General features: G+C 34.6%; 2 protein-coding genes across 2 annotated transcripts; both read right to left on the bottom strand.

Moving 5' to 3' along the window:
* Positions 1 to 2,832: 2,832 nt before the first annotated feature.
* On the bottom strand, positions 2,833 to 6,283 carry LOC114138825 (uncharacterized). Its single transcript, XM_028008250.1, has 6 exons — positions 5,458 to 6,283; positions 4,989 to 5,315; positions 4,339 to 4,695; positions 4,107 to 4,232; positions 3,618 to 3,679; positions 2,833 to 3,533 (listed from the first exon to the last, which is right to left on the bottom strand). The coding sequence occupies exons 1-6, from the start codon at positions 5,531 to 5,533 to the stop codon at positions 3,411 to 3,413; spliced, it is 1,071 nt and encodes a 356-aa protein (XP_027864051.1). The 5' UTR covers positions 5,534 to 6,283; the 3' UTR covers positions 2,833 to 3,410.
* Positions 6,284 to 14,758: 8,475 nt separating this feature from the next.
* On the bottom strand, positions 14,759 to 17,793 carry LOC114138717 (uncharacterized). The gene is made up of 6 exons (XM_028008107.1): positions 17,730 to 17,793; positions 17,246 to 17,575; positions 15,749 to 16,099; positions 15,509 to 15,628; positions 15,150 to 15,211; positions 14,759 to 15,042 (listed from the first exon to the last, which is right to left on the bottom strand). Exons 1-6 carry the CDS (start codon positions 17,770 to 17,772, stop codon positions 14,920 to 14,922), a joined length of 1,029 nt encoding a protein of 342 aa, XP_027863908.1. The 5' UTR covers positions 17,773 to 17,793; the 3' UTR covers positions 14,759 to 14,919.
* Positions 17,794 to 17,907: the final 114 nt, after the last annotated feature.

The following is a 17,907-nucleotide window of genomic DNA, read 5'->3' as shown; positions in this document are numbered from 1 at the left end:
AGAATGCTTTATTTCATGTTATGATATTTTATTTGGTTAAAAAAAAATCTGTATAGAACAGTTTTATTTTGTCAGCAGCTAAAACGGTCAAGTTGAGTAAAATCTCTTATTCTGAAGGGCCACATTGATGTGTAGCCCATGTGACTTGCTCCAGCCAACCGGATTGCTACGTTCTCTGGCGCTCGAAGAAGAAGCAGAGAGAGCGAAGAAGAAGCTAAGTGTTGTGCTGTGAAAGAGAGAGAGATAAGAGAAAATAGACGATTAAAAAGTCTACCTGTAAAATCTATTATAAAACAAAAGGTTAAGGGAAGATGGCAAAAGCAGTGGGAAGAAGAAAGAACTGGTAGATGGCTTTATTGTATTCAAAGGACAGTTGGTGCAATGAGGGCAACAGAAAGAAGTAGAAAAGAAGAAAACATTATATCCAGATTACGTTTTGGTCATACAGGTTTAAACAGTACACTATTTAAAATGGGGAAACATCCATCAGGTAATTGTGATCTTTGTCTTCAAGAAGAGACAGTAGAACATGTTTTATTATTATGTCCAAAGTACTCCGAGGAGAGAAGGAAATTAGAATATAGGCTTCTAAAGAATAAGTTACAGTTAAAAATATCAGATATTTTGGGATATTCTTCTTCCTCTGAATATTTATGTTATTTCATAAAATTTCTTAAGAAAACTAAACTGATAGAAAGGATTTAGTGTTTTTTTTTTGTTTTTTTTTTAAGTTGCGTTCTGATCCACACTCCATACCAGTAGGTGACGGTAATGCACACCATTAAGTTGCTTGCCAACCGCCATTAAAAACAAAAAGAAGAAGAAAAAGTCTACCTGCTGACTGGAAACTTTTTCCATCTTTGGAGGAGAAGCTTTCCGCATTTTTTTTACTGACTGCATTCGGAGTGTTATATGTCACAGAACTGGACTTAGTGAGTTAAAAAAGTATTTTATTTTCTGTGTTTTATGTTAAAAACCCGTGGAAGTAACGGATGAGCTGGTGTGGGTGAAGCATGTTTCCTCCACACACACGATGTTCAGCCGCCAAATCAGCGAGTATATTATTTTATTCAGTACAAAGCAAAGTTAAACGAACTTTTGTTATGCTTTGTTGGTTATTAAACCAGGCCTTTTAAGGTTCTGCTGGAAATTGGACCGGGAAATTCCGAGTCGATGGTGAGTTGGATTCCGTTGGTGAGAAACAAGATGGCGAGCCGTAACCCAGGAGCCCTGTAACCGCCGTCTAGCAGGAGCTGCGCCCTCAACTGGACCTTGCAAATCATCCAAACTGGTATGACCTGCCCATGTTTTCCTGCTGAAATAGCACTGGATTCAGAGAAACGGGATTAACCCTTCAGGATCATCAGAGAGAAAAGACATTGATTTGAAGGACAAGTTATTTGGTCTTTTGCTGGATTGTTTCTGTTGTGTTTTATTGTTTTTCTTTTCTTGACACATTCAATATTCATTGTCGGTGTGTGGAATCTAAAATTGTCTGTTGGGCTATAATAGAAACAAGAATTGGTTAAAACAGGAAATTAAAAACCCTTAACTTCTTAAAAGAACTCTAAATAACTAAATTAGATTTTAAAAAGATTAGAATAACCAAACTGTAAATTAAATAGATTAACAGTATCAACTTGTACTTAAATAGAACTATAACCTAGGTTTAAAATAAATAGTATCCTTTAATACCTAACACTAGGTTTAAATTTTAAACAGGGATTAAATATTCTGAAAGAAACAGGGAAACTATTTTGGATTAAATTTTGTGTCATTGTACGTCAACTGTTTGTAATATTGTTGTGTCTTTTCTTTTTCAACAAATAATAAGCCGGCAGTTTGAACTTATTTCCTGGTCTGTGGTCATTAATACACTTGCACTACTATTTCTCTACTCCCGTAGCCGAACCTAGCACTGGTCTGATTGTCTGTTTTATTAACTGTACGCACATTGTGAGTGTTACATATACTTTGCTCACTCTTTATTCTGGCCTTTACCAAATATAAATCATGTTGGTAACCCTAACTGGCCTGAAACGGGGGGGGGGAAGTTGTGTATTTCTGCATAATGTATATTAATAGTGTGACACAGTGACTGTATGTCATCATTTTGGTTTAGCTATCACTCACCATATATTGGTGAGGGTCAGAAGTATGACATTATCTTGTAAAAGGTCTTAGTTTTGTCTTTCAGAAATGTTTTTATGTAAACGTGGATTGCTGTGTTTTATTACATGAAATAACAGAAAATGGTGTTATTTAATCTGACAGTTATGTGCTCACATACATCATCGGGTCACCTTCCATAAGTCAATTAAGATTGCATTCACACCAGTCTTGTTTGGTCCACTTCACTCAAACTCTAGTTTGGTGCTTAGATAGTCCAGTTCATTTGGAAAGATGCAAATACATAACCAAACTCTAAAGCAGACCAAAAAGGTGAATTCTGGCCTACGTAAAAATCTACGTCTCGACTTGGTTGAAATAAACTCCGCGGTTCAAATGCATATGTGACTGCAAGAGGACCAAAAGCAGGAAGCGCAAATAATTGTGGGTAAATACAACCAAAGCAAAGACTCACATGTCTAACGCTAGAGGGAGAAATGACTTGTGGTTTTTTGCCAAAGACAAAAGAGAAATCTTACAACGGCTATAATCTAACGCAGCTCCATTTTTCTTTATATTTTGTGAAGTAAAAAGTTGTAGTCACTGTTGTAACAGGCCCTTTAAGTACTTGAATGTACTTCTGCACTAATGTGCATTTTTGTTTAATGTAATCTGGTATTACTTATCATGTTAAAGTATGTCCAGGAAAAAAAAAAAGTTAGTCAAAAATAAGTCATCCTTTATTCTGAAACCAGAAAATAAGTTGTGGGTCACTGCTTAAAAAATGGAAACAATACACTCACAATTTTATTTAATCAATACATACATACATAGTCATAGCAATTATAAATGTTTATGATTACTATATGTCAAGCTTACTTATATAGCACATCTACAAACAACAATAGCTGACCAAGGTGCTTTACACTGTAAGAAATCAAAAACTCAAGCAAAATAATCAATAAAAATTTTTTTTGCACAGATATGTGCTTCTTAAGTAGAATTGCAAGCCACAAAAATGTCACAAAAAATGAGCAGATATTTAAAGTTATCAATGGTTTGAGCAGCTCTGATTTTCAAAGGCACCTTGTGGGTCACCACAGAAAAAGCTCTGTCGCCTCTGTTTCTCACTCTGAATCTGGGGTTGCCTATAAGCAGTGTACCATTGGATAGAAGAGCTCTGTCTGGATTATGACAGTGAAGCAAATTTAAAAAAAACAGCCACTAAATGAAAATTGCACCTTTTTTTTACACTTTCTGACTGGTTTTATTACCGGTAGTTCTCACACAGACTTTCCTATTCAAACTTTAACTTGTGCATATACACCTTCCTCAGTATTCGACTGCTTCTTCTTCGTCCATCGTGTGCTTTTTCTTCCAGAGAATTGCAAAGCAGCATAGTCCAGATTCTGGTTATCGTTGTCCTTTACAAAAAAACAAATAGATCAATATATAGTCACGTTGCTACATGAATTTGTTGGAAATTATTTAAATTATCCTTTACTTACAGTGTATTCTCCTGATTCAGTCATGTTATCATGTGTGGCTGGTGAAGAGGTGCTTTCTGTCCCTAAATATAAATAAAATCACTGACCGCACGTCACTGGGTACCACATTGCAAAACAAATTTACCTGCTTACACAATTTGGTAAAACATTTTTCAGAGTATAATGCACCATTAATTGACAGTTCTAGGTTTGGGAAATATATATATATTTATAAGAAACTATTTCTTGACTATATATATATATGCTACTGCTCAAAAAAATAAAGGGAACACTTTAAGTGTTAAACACCTGTTTAAGTGTTCCCTTTATTTTTTCGAGCAGTATATATATATATATATATATAGTCAAGAAATAGTTTCTTAACTACTTCATCTCATATTTAAGTTATACTTGAAAAACCCAAGCAAGTTGAAAGTTTTAGTTATTCAGTTTGAGTAATAATGACTATGAAGACATTTCACCTATTCAAATTCAATAAACAAAACTTACCTTCAACTTTTTTGCATGCTGTCTTTAGGGTTTGGTAGCAGATCAAAATAACATTTACAATGACCGAAATGACCAAACATGTTATTATTATCACCAGCACATTATTTTGTGGGTCTCTTGTTTGGTCTATACAAAAAAAGACAGAAACATACTGTCACCTTTAAAAAATACTCTTTTAGTAATACTTTCTATTACTTTATTAGCAACAATTTTTTCTATTCTAAAATCATACCAGGTTGTTGATTCTGTTTTGCTCTAGTTCCAAGAAAAATCTCCCCACATGAGGCCACAGCACAGTAATATTTCCCAGTATCAGACGCTCTGATGTTCTTGGAGAACACGCACCTCCTCTGGAAATCGAATTTCTTTTGACATTGATCATTTCTATCTCCATGAACATAGATGACATTTGGATGAGATTGATCTGATTTGACTTTGAACCAAAACACACTGATGTCTTCTGGACACGCATTGTGGTTAAAGTCAGACATCACTGAACACTGAAGAGTCAAAGAGTTGCTTTCGTGATCTGGAGTTAATGCTTTTGCCTCTTGCACAATTTGGTACTTTGGTATATTTTCAGAGTTTCCTGAAGCATAGAACACAGATTTTGTTAATTTTAACTATTCTGACATAAGACAGACATTTATTGAGATGTTGGTTTGTTATCTAATAATGCTAGTTAAGACAATATCATAATATTCCCTGTATGAAAAAAATGTTAAACCAGGGAGAAATGCTCTTATGAGGTATATGAAGCTACAGAAAATACATTTTTTTAAAACTCTTGACAATATCTTTTTAATATATTCTCATGTTTAACATGGTAAAAATAAGTATTTGAACACAGAGTCTAGCTTTCAGCAATTATTTGAACTTTACCTGTTAATAACAAATAGGTCCCATGCCAAGAATTCTCTATCCAGTCAATAATCGCGCAGTGATACATTCCTTCATCTTCTTGAACGGTTCTTAGAATTGTCAGACTTCTGAAGCCTTCATTTTTTGATGCATTCACTCTTGAGGCAGAAAATTCTGGCCCATAAGCAGGTTCTGCGTGCTTTCGCAGCTTTACAATTAATGTCAGCGTCTGTCCTGCATTCTGTTTGTACCAGTGAAGCTCATTATTGTTCAGCTTTTCAGCAGGAAGCGAACATGTAAAAGTTGCTGGTTCACCCAGAGGAACTGTGGTCACTGGTACCAAGGTATCTACATCGTATTTTAAAAAAGAGAACAACATGATAAACAAGGGAGTCACAAAAAGCCACAAGCCCTAAGGTAATAGGGCAACTGAAATCCCAAACAGGTACAAATGAAAACGGCACATATTTATCAAAGTATAAGAACTTACATCCTTGGTGAAGAAGAAGCAGTACAACCAATAACTGAATCATCCTGACAATGTCTTTGTAGGAGCAATTTTTCATATTTAAGTTACAGAAGGAGGTCTTATGTTCCTTAGAGAGATCTGATTGGTTATCTCAAAATATACAATGATAGAGCATTTCCTGTCACAGTGGTCTCCCCCCCTTTAAGGTCCGTTGTCATAAATTCTTGAAATGTAATGATGAAGCTTCAAGTAATTCTCACAGCAAGTTATAAATACAAGAACAATTTTGTTAAGACATTGCCAGGTAATTAAAGTCACTACTTAAATCTGGACGCCCATATGCAGTCAATTAATAGAGATGACAGTCATTGCATTTCAATCAATACTCTGTAACAAGGGGTAATACCTCAACTTTTCAATTTCTGGACAAGAGAAACTGTCTTAGTGTAGCTCATTTAATTACTTTTTCAAGCTTTTAGTTAGAAAAGTTTGACTTTTTCATTTTAATAAGAACCTATGAGTAGAATTAGAAAAAACTATTTGGTCTTGTCAAATGTGAAAATATTTATCATGTAAAATGTAGGCTAATTGGTCATTTTTAATTTTTTTAAATATTGAATATTTTTTTCTGAGAAAGACTGTCGAGTTGTAGCAATGTTGTTGCTCAGTGTTGCTTCCATGTGTTGATTCTGTGATTGGAGCCTCTGATGGAACTGACAAGATCTTTACAGATGATGTTGTGCTTAGTGTTAATGCTCCTGCTTTGTTTCAACTCCCTCTTACTGCTTTCAATTCAGTTCAATTCTGTTTGTTTATGTCAGAATAGTTTGTTAGGAACGACTATACACACGACTGTACTAATCACGTTTTAAAATGCTACAAAATCTAAAGTCCTTTTGTCAGATGGGTTTTTACCTCCTCACCCCAAACACGTATTTTAAGTTTATTTTACTCAAGTGTCTTTGAATATTTATTTTTTTAAACAACAACAAGGTCCAACTAATTGTCCAGTACCACGGACAGTGCCATCTCAGAAATTGGATTAAAATACACTGGAAGCCATTGTAAATATCAGTAAGCTGATATTTAGTGTTAGCAGCAAATCTCTAGAATTAGATAAACTTACACTTTGTGACCATTTCAACAAACTTTGAAATTACTACTGAAATCAACACATTTCTTAAATTTTCACTTTTAAATTACTAGGCTTCAGTAAAGCATTTGCTTGTCTTCTTTTTTTTTTTTTTTTGTCAGTCTGCCTTCATCTGTTCAAAAGACATGACCCCTGGCCCTGGTTTCCAGCCTGGTTTCACTTCAGCTCTTTTAGATCTTGATATGTAAAAGAGGTAACCTGGAAAGAAGAAGCCACACAAGCAGAGACTTGAACTTCATACCTGATGTTTACACAAGAAAAGAAAGTACTTGCTTCTGAAGCCCGCTCAATGATTCAAATAAGTTCTCTTTTGATGTCAAATATCATTTGAAGTCTAAAAAAAAGATGATAAATCTTTGGTAGTGGTAAGAGATCGTGGGGCCAGTGTGATTTCAGATTCTTTATTTGAGATTGAGAAAACAAAGGGTAATTGTTTCCAGCTGGCAACTTTTACCTACATGAGTATGACTTAGGGGGGATTTCCTAAGCAAAAGTCCCTAAAGGACTGAGCTCTATGTAGGGATCATCATGCAGGCCTTTTGAATGCACTCAGTGCTTTAACAATAGCAGATAAATTGTTTTTTTATCATCCTTTACATAAGATGCTGCTGGTCAGCTTATTTTTCAGATCAGAGAGAATCTAAGCATTATGTGGTGCCTCTCCTTTTTAGTGATGAACCTTTGAGTTGCTTCAACACATAAGTTATGGGACAAAAGTGGAAAATGGAGGACGTGAAAAATATTTCGCCCTGTATCCACTGTGACATAACCGGATAATTTGGCAACTTCAAATATTAATCAAGTCACCTATTGACTTTCGCTTTATTTAAGCAACATTTTACACATGAACCTCTACACTGTATAGACAGCTATTAGCCATGTCTTATTTTTTAGATTAATGTTTATTGATAACCAATTACAGTTCTATGGTTAATCCAAAATGTTAATGAACCTCAAACACAAATATTTAAGAAAGGAAAATGGATGTTTTAGTCTTCTGAGAAAAATATTTGTATGTTCACAATTTTTGTGAAGCCATTGTTGCACAGAATTATTAAATAACAAAATTAAAACTACACATTTTTCTATCTCACTTTTTAATTATTTTAGAACTAGAAACAAATACCTCAAAGCTTTCCAATAAATATTTGACATTTTGAGCAAAAATCAGTGACCAATATAGCCATCCTTCTTTTCACCAACACCTATAAGCTTTCCATTCATGTCAGTTTCTTGTTCTGTTAACAATCGACTTTCTGTGCAGCAGCAACCACATCCTCCCAGACAGTTCAGAGAGGTCGATTGTTTTCCTTCACTATGAACACCCTGCTTCAGAACTGCCCACAAGTTCTCAGTTGGGTTCAGGTCAGGTCAGTAAGGGAGACTTTACTAGCAAGCCATGCAAATGAATACTGAGACACCTGTGATGGAACATTGTCATCCAAAACAATCATTGTCTTTTTGGAAGATGCAAACTTCTTCCTGTACAACTACTTGAAGAAAGTGCCTTCTGAAAACTGGCAGTAAGTTTGAGAGTTGATTTCAAACCAGTCTTCAACCTGAAAAGATTCAACCAGGTCATTTTTAATATTACCAGTCCATACCAGCACCCCACCTCCACCTAGCTTCTGTATGACTCCCAAGTGGAGCTTTGTTCCCGTTTATCCAGCCCATTCATCTGGTCCAGTAAGAATCATTCTCATTTCATCCATAAAGTCCTGAAAAATTTGTCTTCAGATATGTCTTGGTTCAGATTAGACAAATCAGCTGATGTGTTATGTGCAGTAGTGGTCAGGTTTCAACCTTTCTTACCTTGGCAATATCTCTGGGGGCTGAAGATCTTGCACTTCTAGGTACTCCAGGTAGGTTGTAGTTATGGAATATGATGGAACTGGAGGATACATGCTCCTGGACGATTCATGCTTCAAACTTCTCAAATCCTTTGGAGTTAATTTGTGTCTTTTTTCTCAACACTTTTCTTGCAACCTTGTAGACTATTTGCCACAAAACATGTGATAGTTCTGTGATCAGACAATTTCAAAAGTGACACATCCATCTGAGATAATTGTTAACTTTTCAGAATCAGTTAAATGTCCTTTTTGCATCATTTTGCCTAAATAAAAGAGGCTGCCAAATAATTATGCACTTTGATATAAAATGTTGACCTCCCTAGGCCACATGCTCCCTCATTCACAGATACTCTTCACCTGCTATGCTTAAATCCATTAAGCCTGGGGTTAGAAAATACCCCTTTACTAGGATTATGGTAAAAATACTCACTTGCCTAGTAAATGTCCACACAGTGTATTTTAGCTTGATTGCATCAGGTTACAATGATATTTTCACATTTCCCAAAGGAATGTTCTACCATTTTCCTTGTGTTTTTCTTAAGAAAATAGTTTCAAGATCAAAACCTTGATCATGAATCTTATCAGTTCTTACTGTAAATGTTCTTTTTTTACGTATGAAAACATTTATTGAATGACAAATAGAAAACAAATACATAACACAGTCGGTACATTTTTGTTTGCATTAATTTGTTATTTTTAGAAAAATAATTTTGGTCACAAAAGAATTTAGGCTAGCAAAGAAATTCAGAAATGACATAAAAACCTGGACAAAATTTTGAACAAAGAATATTACATTTCAAGTATCCTCCAAGTAGGCAGCTCTATTAAAAGACAAAAAAAACTTGTACTATAAATATTTTCTTATAAATACAAAACATATTTATTAAAACATCAATTGATATATAATAGATCTTATTTTATTCACACTTCTCTCTATTTTACTAAGCACTATGATCTAAACAAGTATCTATTCAATTTTTAGTTACAGGCAACACCAAAGATCTCGAGTCCAAAAACTTTGATTCGTGTGAACTTTCTCTCTCTATGGCTGTTTTAGGGATCCACTTTCTGGTTTCTTATGCTGAAGACAACCACAGAGTACATCTGTCCATATTCAACCCCCTGGTAAAATAGAAAAGATTGGTCAAAATATATAAATACACAAAATTTAACTATTAAAATTAAAATATAAATTTTAATGCTTTACCTGTCTACAACTATAGTAGTTGTGTAGGTCAACCCCAGCTGTTTTTCGGAATAAAAATATATATTAGTAGGATTGATGCTCTTTTACACAGAAATTAACGGTTGACTTGTATTACCTTTGTTGTCCATATACTTGCTTGTGCTAATGGAGAATAACACAACAACTGTTGAAATAAGACTTAAAGCTAAAACCATGCAGAATGGAAGAACAACTTTGTTGGTATCTTGGAACCACAAGCTGAACCCTAAATCATCATTTAAGGAGGGGGGAAACTTGAGTTACAATGAGTAAAAGCTAATTGCCTTTGTAATTACTGTCACATTATCTGTTGCAATACACATCATACATAAAATATAAATTTATCATATATCAAACTATACAATTACCTTGAACTTTGGCTTTTGTTTCCTTTCCAATAAATATTTCTCCACATGTGGCCACGGCGCAGTAGTAAGTATCACTGTCAGTGGAACTGATGGTTTTAGAAAAGGCACATCTCCTCTGAGAGTCATTTCTCTTATTGCAGTCATCATGCTTGTTTCCATCTACATAAATTGTGTGTGGATGGGAGTTGTGTGATCTGGCTCTGAACCAGAATACACTGAGGTCTTCTGGACACATCTTGTCAGGATTAGAGAGGACTGAACACTGTAAAGTCACAGAGTCTCCTGGAAGGTGAGAATCTGCTGCCGTCAACTGTTGAACTATAGTATGCTTTGGTGTCCTCTCAGCGTTTTCTATTTAAGAAAAAAACACTAATCAAAACTTTTTTAGTATCTTTAAACACATTTTAGAAAATGAAGAACAAAGTCAAATTGAAGACATGTTTACTTACAGTTTCTCTCTTTCTTGTTTTTTCTTAAGTTCTTGGTCTCTGAGTGGCTTTAATTATTTAAAATTTTCATTCACCAAGTGATGAAGTTGCTTGTTTAGTTTTGGCTGTAGCTTATGCAATTCAAATATAAAACCTTATTCTGATTGTCCCAATGTTTTTAGAGCAATTACAGGTGAGCATATAGAATTGTGGCTGTATTGGGAGTGATTATCCAATCTCACCAGGTAAAATTATATCTCTTCCCTCTGATAATAAACTTATTGAGAAAGGTGATATTTCATCATAAGTGACAGAATTGGTCAAAGTTGCTGAAACAGCAACAATTATAAGTGCTTATATTTTTACATTACCTTTTAAATACAAATAGGTCCCATGCCAAGCGTTTTCTGTCCAGTCGATGATAGCACAGTGATACATTCCTTCATCTTCTGGAACTGTTCGGAGTATTGTCAGTCTGCTAACAGTCTCATTTTTTGATGCAGTCATTCTTGAGAAAGAAAATGTCTGCCCAAATGCAGGGTCTGCATGCTTCCGCAGCCTCACAATTAATGTAAGAGTATCCCCTGTACTCTGTTTGTACCAGTGGACTTCATTGTTGCTCAGCATATCTGCAGGAAATGGGCATGTAAAAGTTGCTGGTTGACCAAGGGCAACTGTTTTCACTGGGACCAACATATCTGCATTTTGGAAAGAAGTACGACATCATAAAAAGTAAGATTAGGTTAAAGAAAACAGACAACGTCAAAAGATATGTAAAATATAGACATTTGCTGTCATTAATCTAACAGTAATTCAACTAGATGAAAAATTTAAATGAATGTGGGTTTAACTTACATCCCTGAGGAAGGAGAAGCAGTGTAACCAACAAAAGAACCATCTTGACACTACCTTCTTTGACAGACTTGTTCTTGCCTAAGTTAGAGAAAGAGGTGTGGTGTTACAGGATGTCTTTGTTTTTTGGGGGGTTTTTTTTGTTTTTTTTAAATATCTAATCAAAGAACATTTGTCGCCACAATCGCTCTTCCTTCTTCCTGTTCTTTGTCTTGGTTATTGTACTTTAATGACCGTAAACATTTTACGGTGACATTTTATACAATGTCACCAAAACATTGTATAAAATTTATACCATGTCACTATATTATCTCATCTCATGCAGATGTATTAGTCGTAATTTGTCTGTAATCTGTGCAGGCAAATTATTTTGTTTATGCATCACTGAACATTTTTAGATTGCGATAATCAGAGCATATAGGAAATTGCTCATATTTAAAGGGTTATTTATAGACAGACACAAGAGTCTCTCCATTTTAACCAACAATTTGTTAAACTAATTAAACAAGAAGGTTGTTGGTTTAAATCCTGGTCTTAGTGTTTTTCTGCATGGAGTTTGTGTGTTGTCCTGCTGCATCCCTGGGTTCTCACTGCATACTCCAGCTTTCTCAAATAGTCCAAAACCACAATTGATTGCTCTAAATTGTCCTTACGTATATGTGCAAGTGTTGTAGTTGTTTGTCCTGTGTGTCTCTGTGTTGCCCTCTAAGGCAGTGACAATCTGTCCAGGGTGTATTTTGCCTCTCGTCCAATAACCGCTGGGGATTATTACCATCATCAAGTGCTCAGCATTTTAGGATTTGTAAGATAATCACTGATCATCTGACGGTCAGCAGTAGTTGGAGTAAATACTCTCCTAAATATCGTTTTTGCCAAATGATACTTACCTAATGTCTTCATTTGTTCTAAAACCCAAAGTTACAAAAAACCATGTACATCTGAAACTTACTTCAAGCTCCCAACAGGTAAATCCAATAGCACATGCATTGGCTTTTACAAAACAAACATTACATTAAACAATAGTTTATCAATGTATTTTCAACATTTCTCTGTGTTTGGGTCACAAAAAGCTAATAAAACATAGATATTGAATACAACACACATATACTGAACAACAGCATTCAATACAGCATCTTTATTGGTAGCAGACAAACAAGTTTTCTTCAAAATTTTCATCTTAATAATGATGTTTGAAAGCAATCACCAGGATGATAAGTCAGCAAACCAATAATTCCTGATGATTTTCTCAACCAATTTAAAGGCATCTTGTTAGAACTTAATTGATTTTCCTATTTACTATCATTTTTTTTCTTTATGTATTAATATTTTCAAATTTGTGTTTTTATGAAAGTAACTTTGAATAGCTAGCTGTAGGTGTATACTTATTAATACATATTTGATTAGGCCACAAGGCTGTCATTTTTTAATTACATTTTTCTGATGAAGAATTAACAGGTGGTGTAGACTTTTTGTAGCAGAGTAGTCCTACATGTCAGTACATCATCAGGTGGCTTCAGCAAGTTACATGTTTCTGTAAAAGGACTCAGAAAACAATACAGCAATGTTATATTAGAAAACATAATTTGTATATTTTAATACTTCAGTGTTTTCAAAAGTAAGTACAGTGTGCACCACTTCTAAGCTGGGATTGTAGATGCATGAAAGCTGAAACTGCAACCCTCCCCCCTGAGATCAATGTTGTTTTTTTCTTTTGACAAAGATGGCTTCCTTAATCCCTCTTTCAAACTATTCTCTTTGTCTTCAACCTGGACATAATGTAATCCCAGGTGTGGTGCAGTTGGCACAGTTGCCATGCATTGGCGTTTTGCTAATGCATGGCACGACGCTGGCACATGCTAAAAATAAAACTCTTTGGTTTAACCTGACATGGCCAGACTATCTATGAAGTTTCCAGCGGAAGCTTTATGACGACCCTTCCCCACCATTCTACTTCTTCCTTTTGCACACCATGTGCTTCAAGAGACAGAGCACACTGCCAGCATTCAACAATAAGGAGGTGTTTGTGGTGGAAGCTCCATTCGTGCACCAATTATTGAAACACATATATCTGTATCTGATCAAAGGTTTCACCCTCAACCGGCACACATGTTGACAAGTGAAACAAGTAACCTGGATACAAAAACCACAAAATAGAAGACTTGGAACTTTAGCCTCATGTTTGGACAGCAAAAGAAACTGTATCTCGTAGAAGCAGGACTTGTGCTTGACATAAGCCACATACAGTTGCATTGGGAGCAACATCTGAAGAGGGTGCTGCTGCAACAACTTACAAAAAAATCATAGACTGAAATAAATATCAATAATGTGCTGTCCTGAATGGTTCCATTTTCTTGTGCTTTGTCAAAAATACAAATTATGAAAATATAAACAAAAATCTTTCTTCCTTCACTATTGACATCCTGATGCTTCTCGTCTTGCTCTCGATCAAATTTGCCAAAAAGAAAATTCCACCTACCTACCGATGTGCCATAATCAGTTAATCCAAAGGAAGTAGGTAAAGAAATGTTTAAACCAATTAGGTTGTGTTTAAATAAGTTTGAAAACTGTTAGTGATTGCATGTTCCTGTAGAGCATGTTCCTTAAGTTGCTGTAGATGACTGATGAAACACTACTAATAAAAAGCACATGGCCAAACTCTCAAAGGATTGGCTGTAGGACCACTCTGAATATCCTGGAGTGGCCAATCCAAAGTCCAGACTTGAATCTGGTTGAACAGATCTTTGGAGAGGTTACAAAATGTCTGCACAGACCAGCCCCATCCAACCTGAGGGAGCTTGAGATGTACTGCAAGAAGAATGAGCAAAGCTGCATAAATATAGGTGTGCTGACTAAGCTTATGGTATCACATTTAAAAACACTTGAGGCTGTAATTGCTGCCAAAGGTGGATCACTCAAGCATAAAGCAAAGGCTGTGAATACCTAAATGAATGAGATTTCTTGATTAGCTATTTTTAATAAATTCACAAATCACTCAAAAGCAATTTTCTACATTTTTATAATGGGAAATTTGTGAGTAAAATTTTAAGGAAAGAGATTAATTTAAAAGAATTTGTAGTAAGGCTAATATGACAAAATGTTGAAAAAGTGAAGAAGAATGCTTTCTGGATGCACTGTATGTTACTACTTATTGCATTTCTATAAGGTTGCAGATTGTAGAGGAAATACAAGCAGAGCTGTTTCAGTGTGAAACAAATATAATTATTTCTTTCTTATTACAATCAAGATGTTTTTTAAGGCCTATGTGAATTAGGTGGAAAAGATTAATTTAGTATGTTAAAAATTACCATCTATCCACCATCATATCAACTTTTATACTTATGTTTTGGACAACAAAAGATGTTAGTATTTTCTTTTATTAAAGAAAAAAATGTATCTATAACTAAATATCTAGCTGAAATAATTTTTAAAGATGAAAAAAATACAAGTAAGAAGGTAGAAACTTTTAATTCTGTGAAAAATACTGCAAATGGCAAACATATGCGTTTATTGTATTCTTTAGGGTATAAAACAAAAAGAAGAAAATATTTTCATTTTATTCACTGGGAGATTTTGCTCCCTGAAAAGATTACAACCACATATTTATATTTTAGTGTTTCACTTGTGAATACACACTATCGTCGGTCTCCATCTGTCTCTTTGGGATTCCTTTCATCCTTTTAGCTCCAGAGAAACGTAATGCAGCATAGTTTAATTCATGTTCCTCTTCATTCTATCAAGCAAATGAAGGATTTATCAAACATGTTATTACCATACCAGATGGGTGGTTAATATTTCATTACACCTCAACAGTTAAATTGATTTTGTATTTTTACTTACAGTAAAATCTTTTGACTCCCTGCGGTTGCTTTGTTTTGCTCGAGAACAGGACGCTTCTTTCCCTGAGTGTCCGCAGAAGAGAAATAAGGTCATGTACTTAACCCAACATTTTGAAGAGCATCTACAGTTTAATTAGATTTTTCATAACTAACACAATAATTTTAACAGTACAAGCTGCTTTACCAGAAGCATGTTATTTCACACTGTGATAACGGAATGCCTAACTAAAAACATGTTAACCAGATTCTGCCACATTAATTTATAGTATTCTCCAAAACCATTTAAGAATATTTCTTGAAGAAATGCCCTTTTTTATTTCCTTTTATCTATTTTTATGAAATGTGTCATTTAGCACTTACCTTTAACAGGTTTACATGATGATCTTGGAATCTGGCAGCAGAAAAGTATATTTATAATAACAGAAATTACCAAGCAGGTAATTGTTATCACCAGGGTGACAAAGTCATCTTGAGATGTAGCTATAGATGAAAGACACATAAATAAAGTTTTAGCTTCTGAGGAAAAAAATAAAACCATTGTTTATCTACTTTCATCACTTGCTTACATTAATGTTATTAAATGTAAACACAAAATCATACCAACATCCAATTTTGTTCCATTCCCAAAAAATATCTCTCCACATGTGGCCACAGCACAGTAGAAAGTCCCATCAGATGCGTTGAATGTTTTAGAGAAGTTGTACACACATATCTGCTTAGAGTCCAGCTTCTCTTCACATTTATTTTTTCTGTTTCCATCAGTGTAGATGAAGTTTGGAAAAGATTTGTCACCAGCTCTTATCCAGAACAAATTCAGATCTCCTGAACATTTCTTGTTGTCAGAGCCAGAGAGGACCGAACACTGAAGAGTCACTGGGTCTCCTGGATGAACTGGATGCGATATTGTTGGCGTCTGAACAACTGTATAATTTGAAGACACCACAGTATTTCCTAAATAAAATTAAAAAAAATTGTTAGACACTACAATTCAAAAGTGCAAAAATTTTTCTTGATAAGTCTTAGCAAACTGTTCAGAATTTTTTATTGATCAGATCCATTGGGATAGTTTTGTTTGCACTATGATTAATACCTTAGTATGTGGTTAGTAGGTGACAATATTGAGAACATATTAAAGCACTTTTTCTTTCAACAGATTGAGTGTTACTTATTGAGTTGAACTCAACTTGAAATTAGATTCCTCTGTTGATTATCATTAATTCCTTAATCACTTACTGAAGTTGTTTAGACAAGCTACACATATTCTTTAATTTGTTCGTTTTGATACACTTTTATTATGTAAACCTCTTTGAACTTCTTTGCTACTGAAATATGTGTTAGAAATATATTAGACTTGAATTAAGATTTAATAAGCTTACCAAATAATAGACTTGCCTTCACTATGTGAAGATTACTTCCATTGAGAAGAAACATGTTGGTCAAATTAGGTGATTAATTTAATGATAAATCTGTCAGGATTACAAAATGTAATGTAAGTTTAAATGTATTATTGTAAGCAGAAATTACAATTTTTAAAAAGTCAAAATCAAGAATGCATTTCACAAATACAAAAAAAACTGTTATGATGGATCACTACATTTGATTACTTCTACCATCTGACATTGGCATTTACGTACACTAAAACTTGGAAAAGGTTAGGAGCAATCTCATCCATCTAGCTCCCTTTTCAGTTGACCTCTGGGAGATGCTAGAGGTCTATTGAGAACCACAGCTGATTTTTGAACAGTATATATAGTGTTGCCTTAGTCAATGACTAATCCCTGTGCCCACGTTTGCTTTTTGCTTCCTCACTTTATTTTACTTTCTTGTGCATTTGTAAAGTAAAACAATTAATAATTTTCAATAGTTCACCCAACAATATATCTATTCTACATACTGATTCATACTGAGGATTGATGACTAGGTGTTTATCTTTAAATCTTTAAAAGAAGTAGCTCAAATGTATGTGACAAACCGTGTTTTGGATAACCTTGTACTGGATTATTTATTAAGATGTCTTTTAATATTTATATAGATCAAAAGAAAAAAAAATATTTATAAGTATTTGTCTTGTTGAAGTAATTTTAATAATTAAAATACCTTGTATTAGCAAATAGGTCCCTTGCCAAATGTTCTTGTTCCAGTCAATCACAGCGCAGTGATACATGCCTTCGTCTCCTTCAGTCGTCTTAACAATCGTCAGATTGCTAATTTTCTCTGTATATGTTGCAGTCAGTCTTGAGCCCAAAAATTCAGGTCCATAAGTAGGCTTGGTATTTTCCATCAGCTTCAAAATTAATTCCAGTGCATTTCCTGCACTTTGTTTGTACCAGTGAAGTTCACTACTGCTGCTCGTCTTTTCTTCCGGAAAAGAGCATTTCAAAGTTACATTGTCTCCGAGCTGAACGATGGTCACTGGAACCAAGGCATCTGCAATATGAAGAATAAAACGTGTTAGCATTGTTTGCTATTCAGGACAAACAAATAAGACACAACCTGCAGAAAAAGATAAAATATGAGGATATATAGGTTCAAATTCTTACGCTCACAAAGACTCAGAGGTTTTGTTTGTTATCTAACTTACATCCTTGGTGCAGGATGATCAGTGCGAGCCATAACAGTTTCATCTTTAAGCTGTTTTCACTGAAACACAAGGTTTTATTCCAGTGACAAAAGGAGGAGTGGTTACGAGACCATCTGATTGGTTATCTCAAAATGCCATTTCCTAAGGCCATTTCCTGCTGCAGAAGTCTTTGTCTTCT

This window comes from Xiphophorus couchianus, chromosome 23, assembly GCF_001444195.1.
Source record: "Xiphophorus couchianus chromosome 23, X_couchianus-1.0, whole genome shotgun sequence".
Classification (NCBI taxonomy): Eukaryota; Metazoa; Chordata; class Actinopteri; order Cyprinodontiformes; family Poeciliidae; genus Xiphophorus; species Xiphophorus couchianus.
Note: the sequence above shows the minus strand (reverse complement) of the source record. Positions and strands in the feature narration are given on the sequence as shown.

Bases quoted from the DNA above. Each gene is read 5' to 3' on its own strand.
- LOC114138825 (XM_028008250.1), bottom strand. From the start codon at position 5,533: ATGAAAAATTGCTCCTACAAAGACATTGTCAGGATGATTCAGTTATTG. The intron at 5,316-5,457 runs GTAAGTTCTTAT...AATACGATGTAG, and splicing joins GCTTCTTCTTCACCAAGGAT to ATACCTTGGTACCAGTGACC. The intron at 4,696-4,988 runs GTAAAGTTCAAA...TCTATGCTTCAG, and splicing joins GACCTATTTGTTATTAACAG to GAAACTCTGAAAATATACCA.
- LOC114138717 (XM_028008107.1), bottom strand. From the start codon at position 17,772: ATGAAACTGTTATGGCTCGCACTGATCATCCTGCACCAAGGAT. The intron at 17,576-17,729 runs GTAAGTTAGATA...TTCATATTGCAG, and splicing joins GATCATCCTGCACCAAGGAT to ATGCCTTGGTTCCAGTGACC. The intron at 15,629-15,748 runs GTATGATTTTGT...TTTCATCTATAG, and splicing joins TGGAACAAAATTGGATGTTG to CTACATCTCAAGATGACTTT.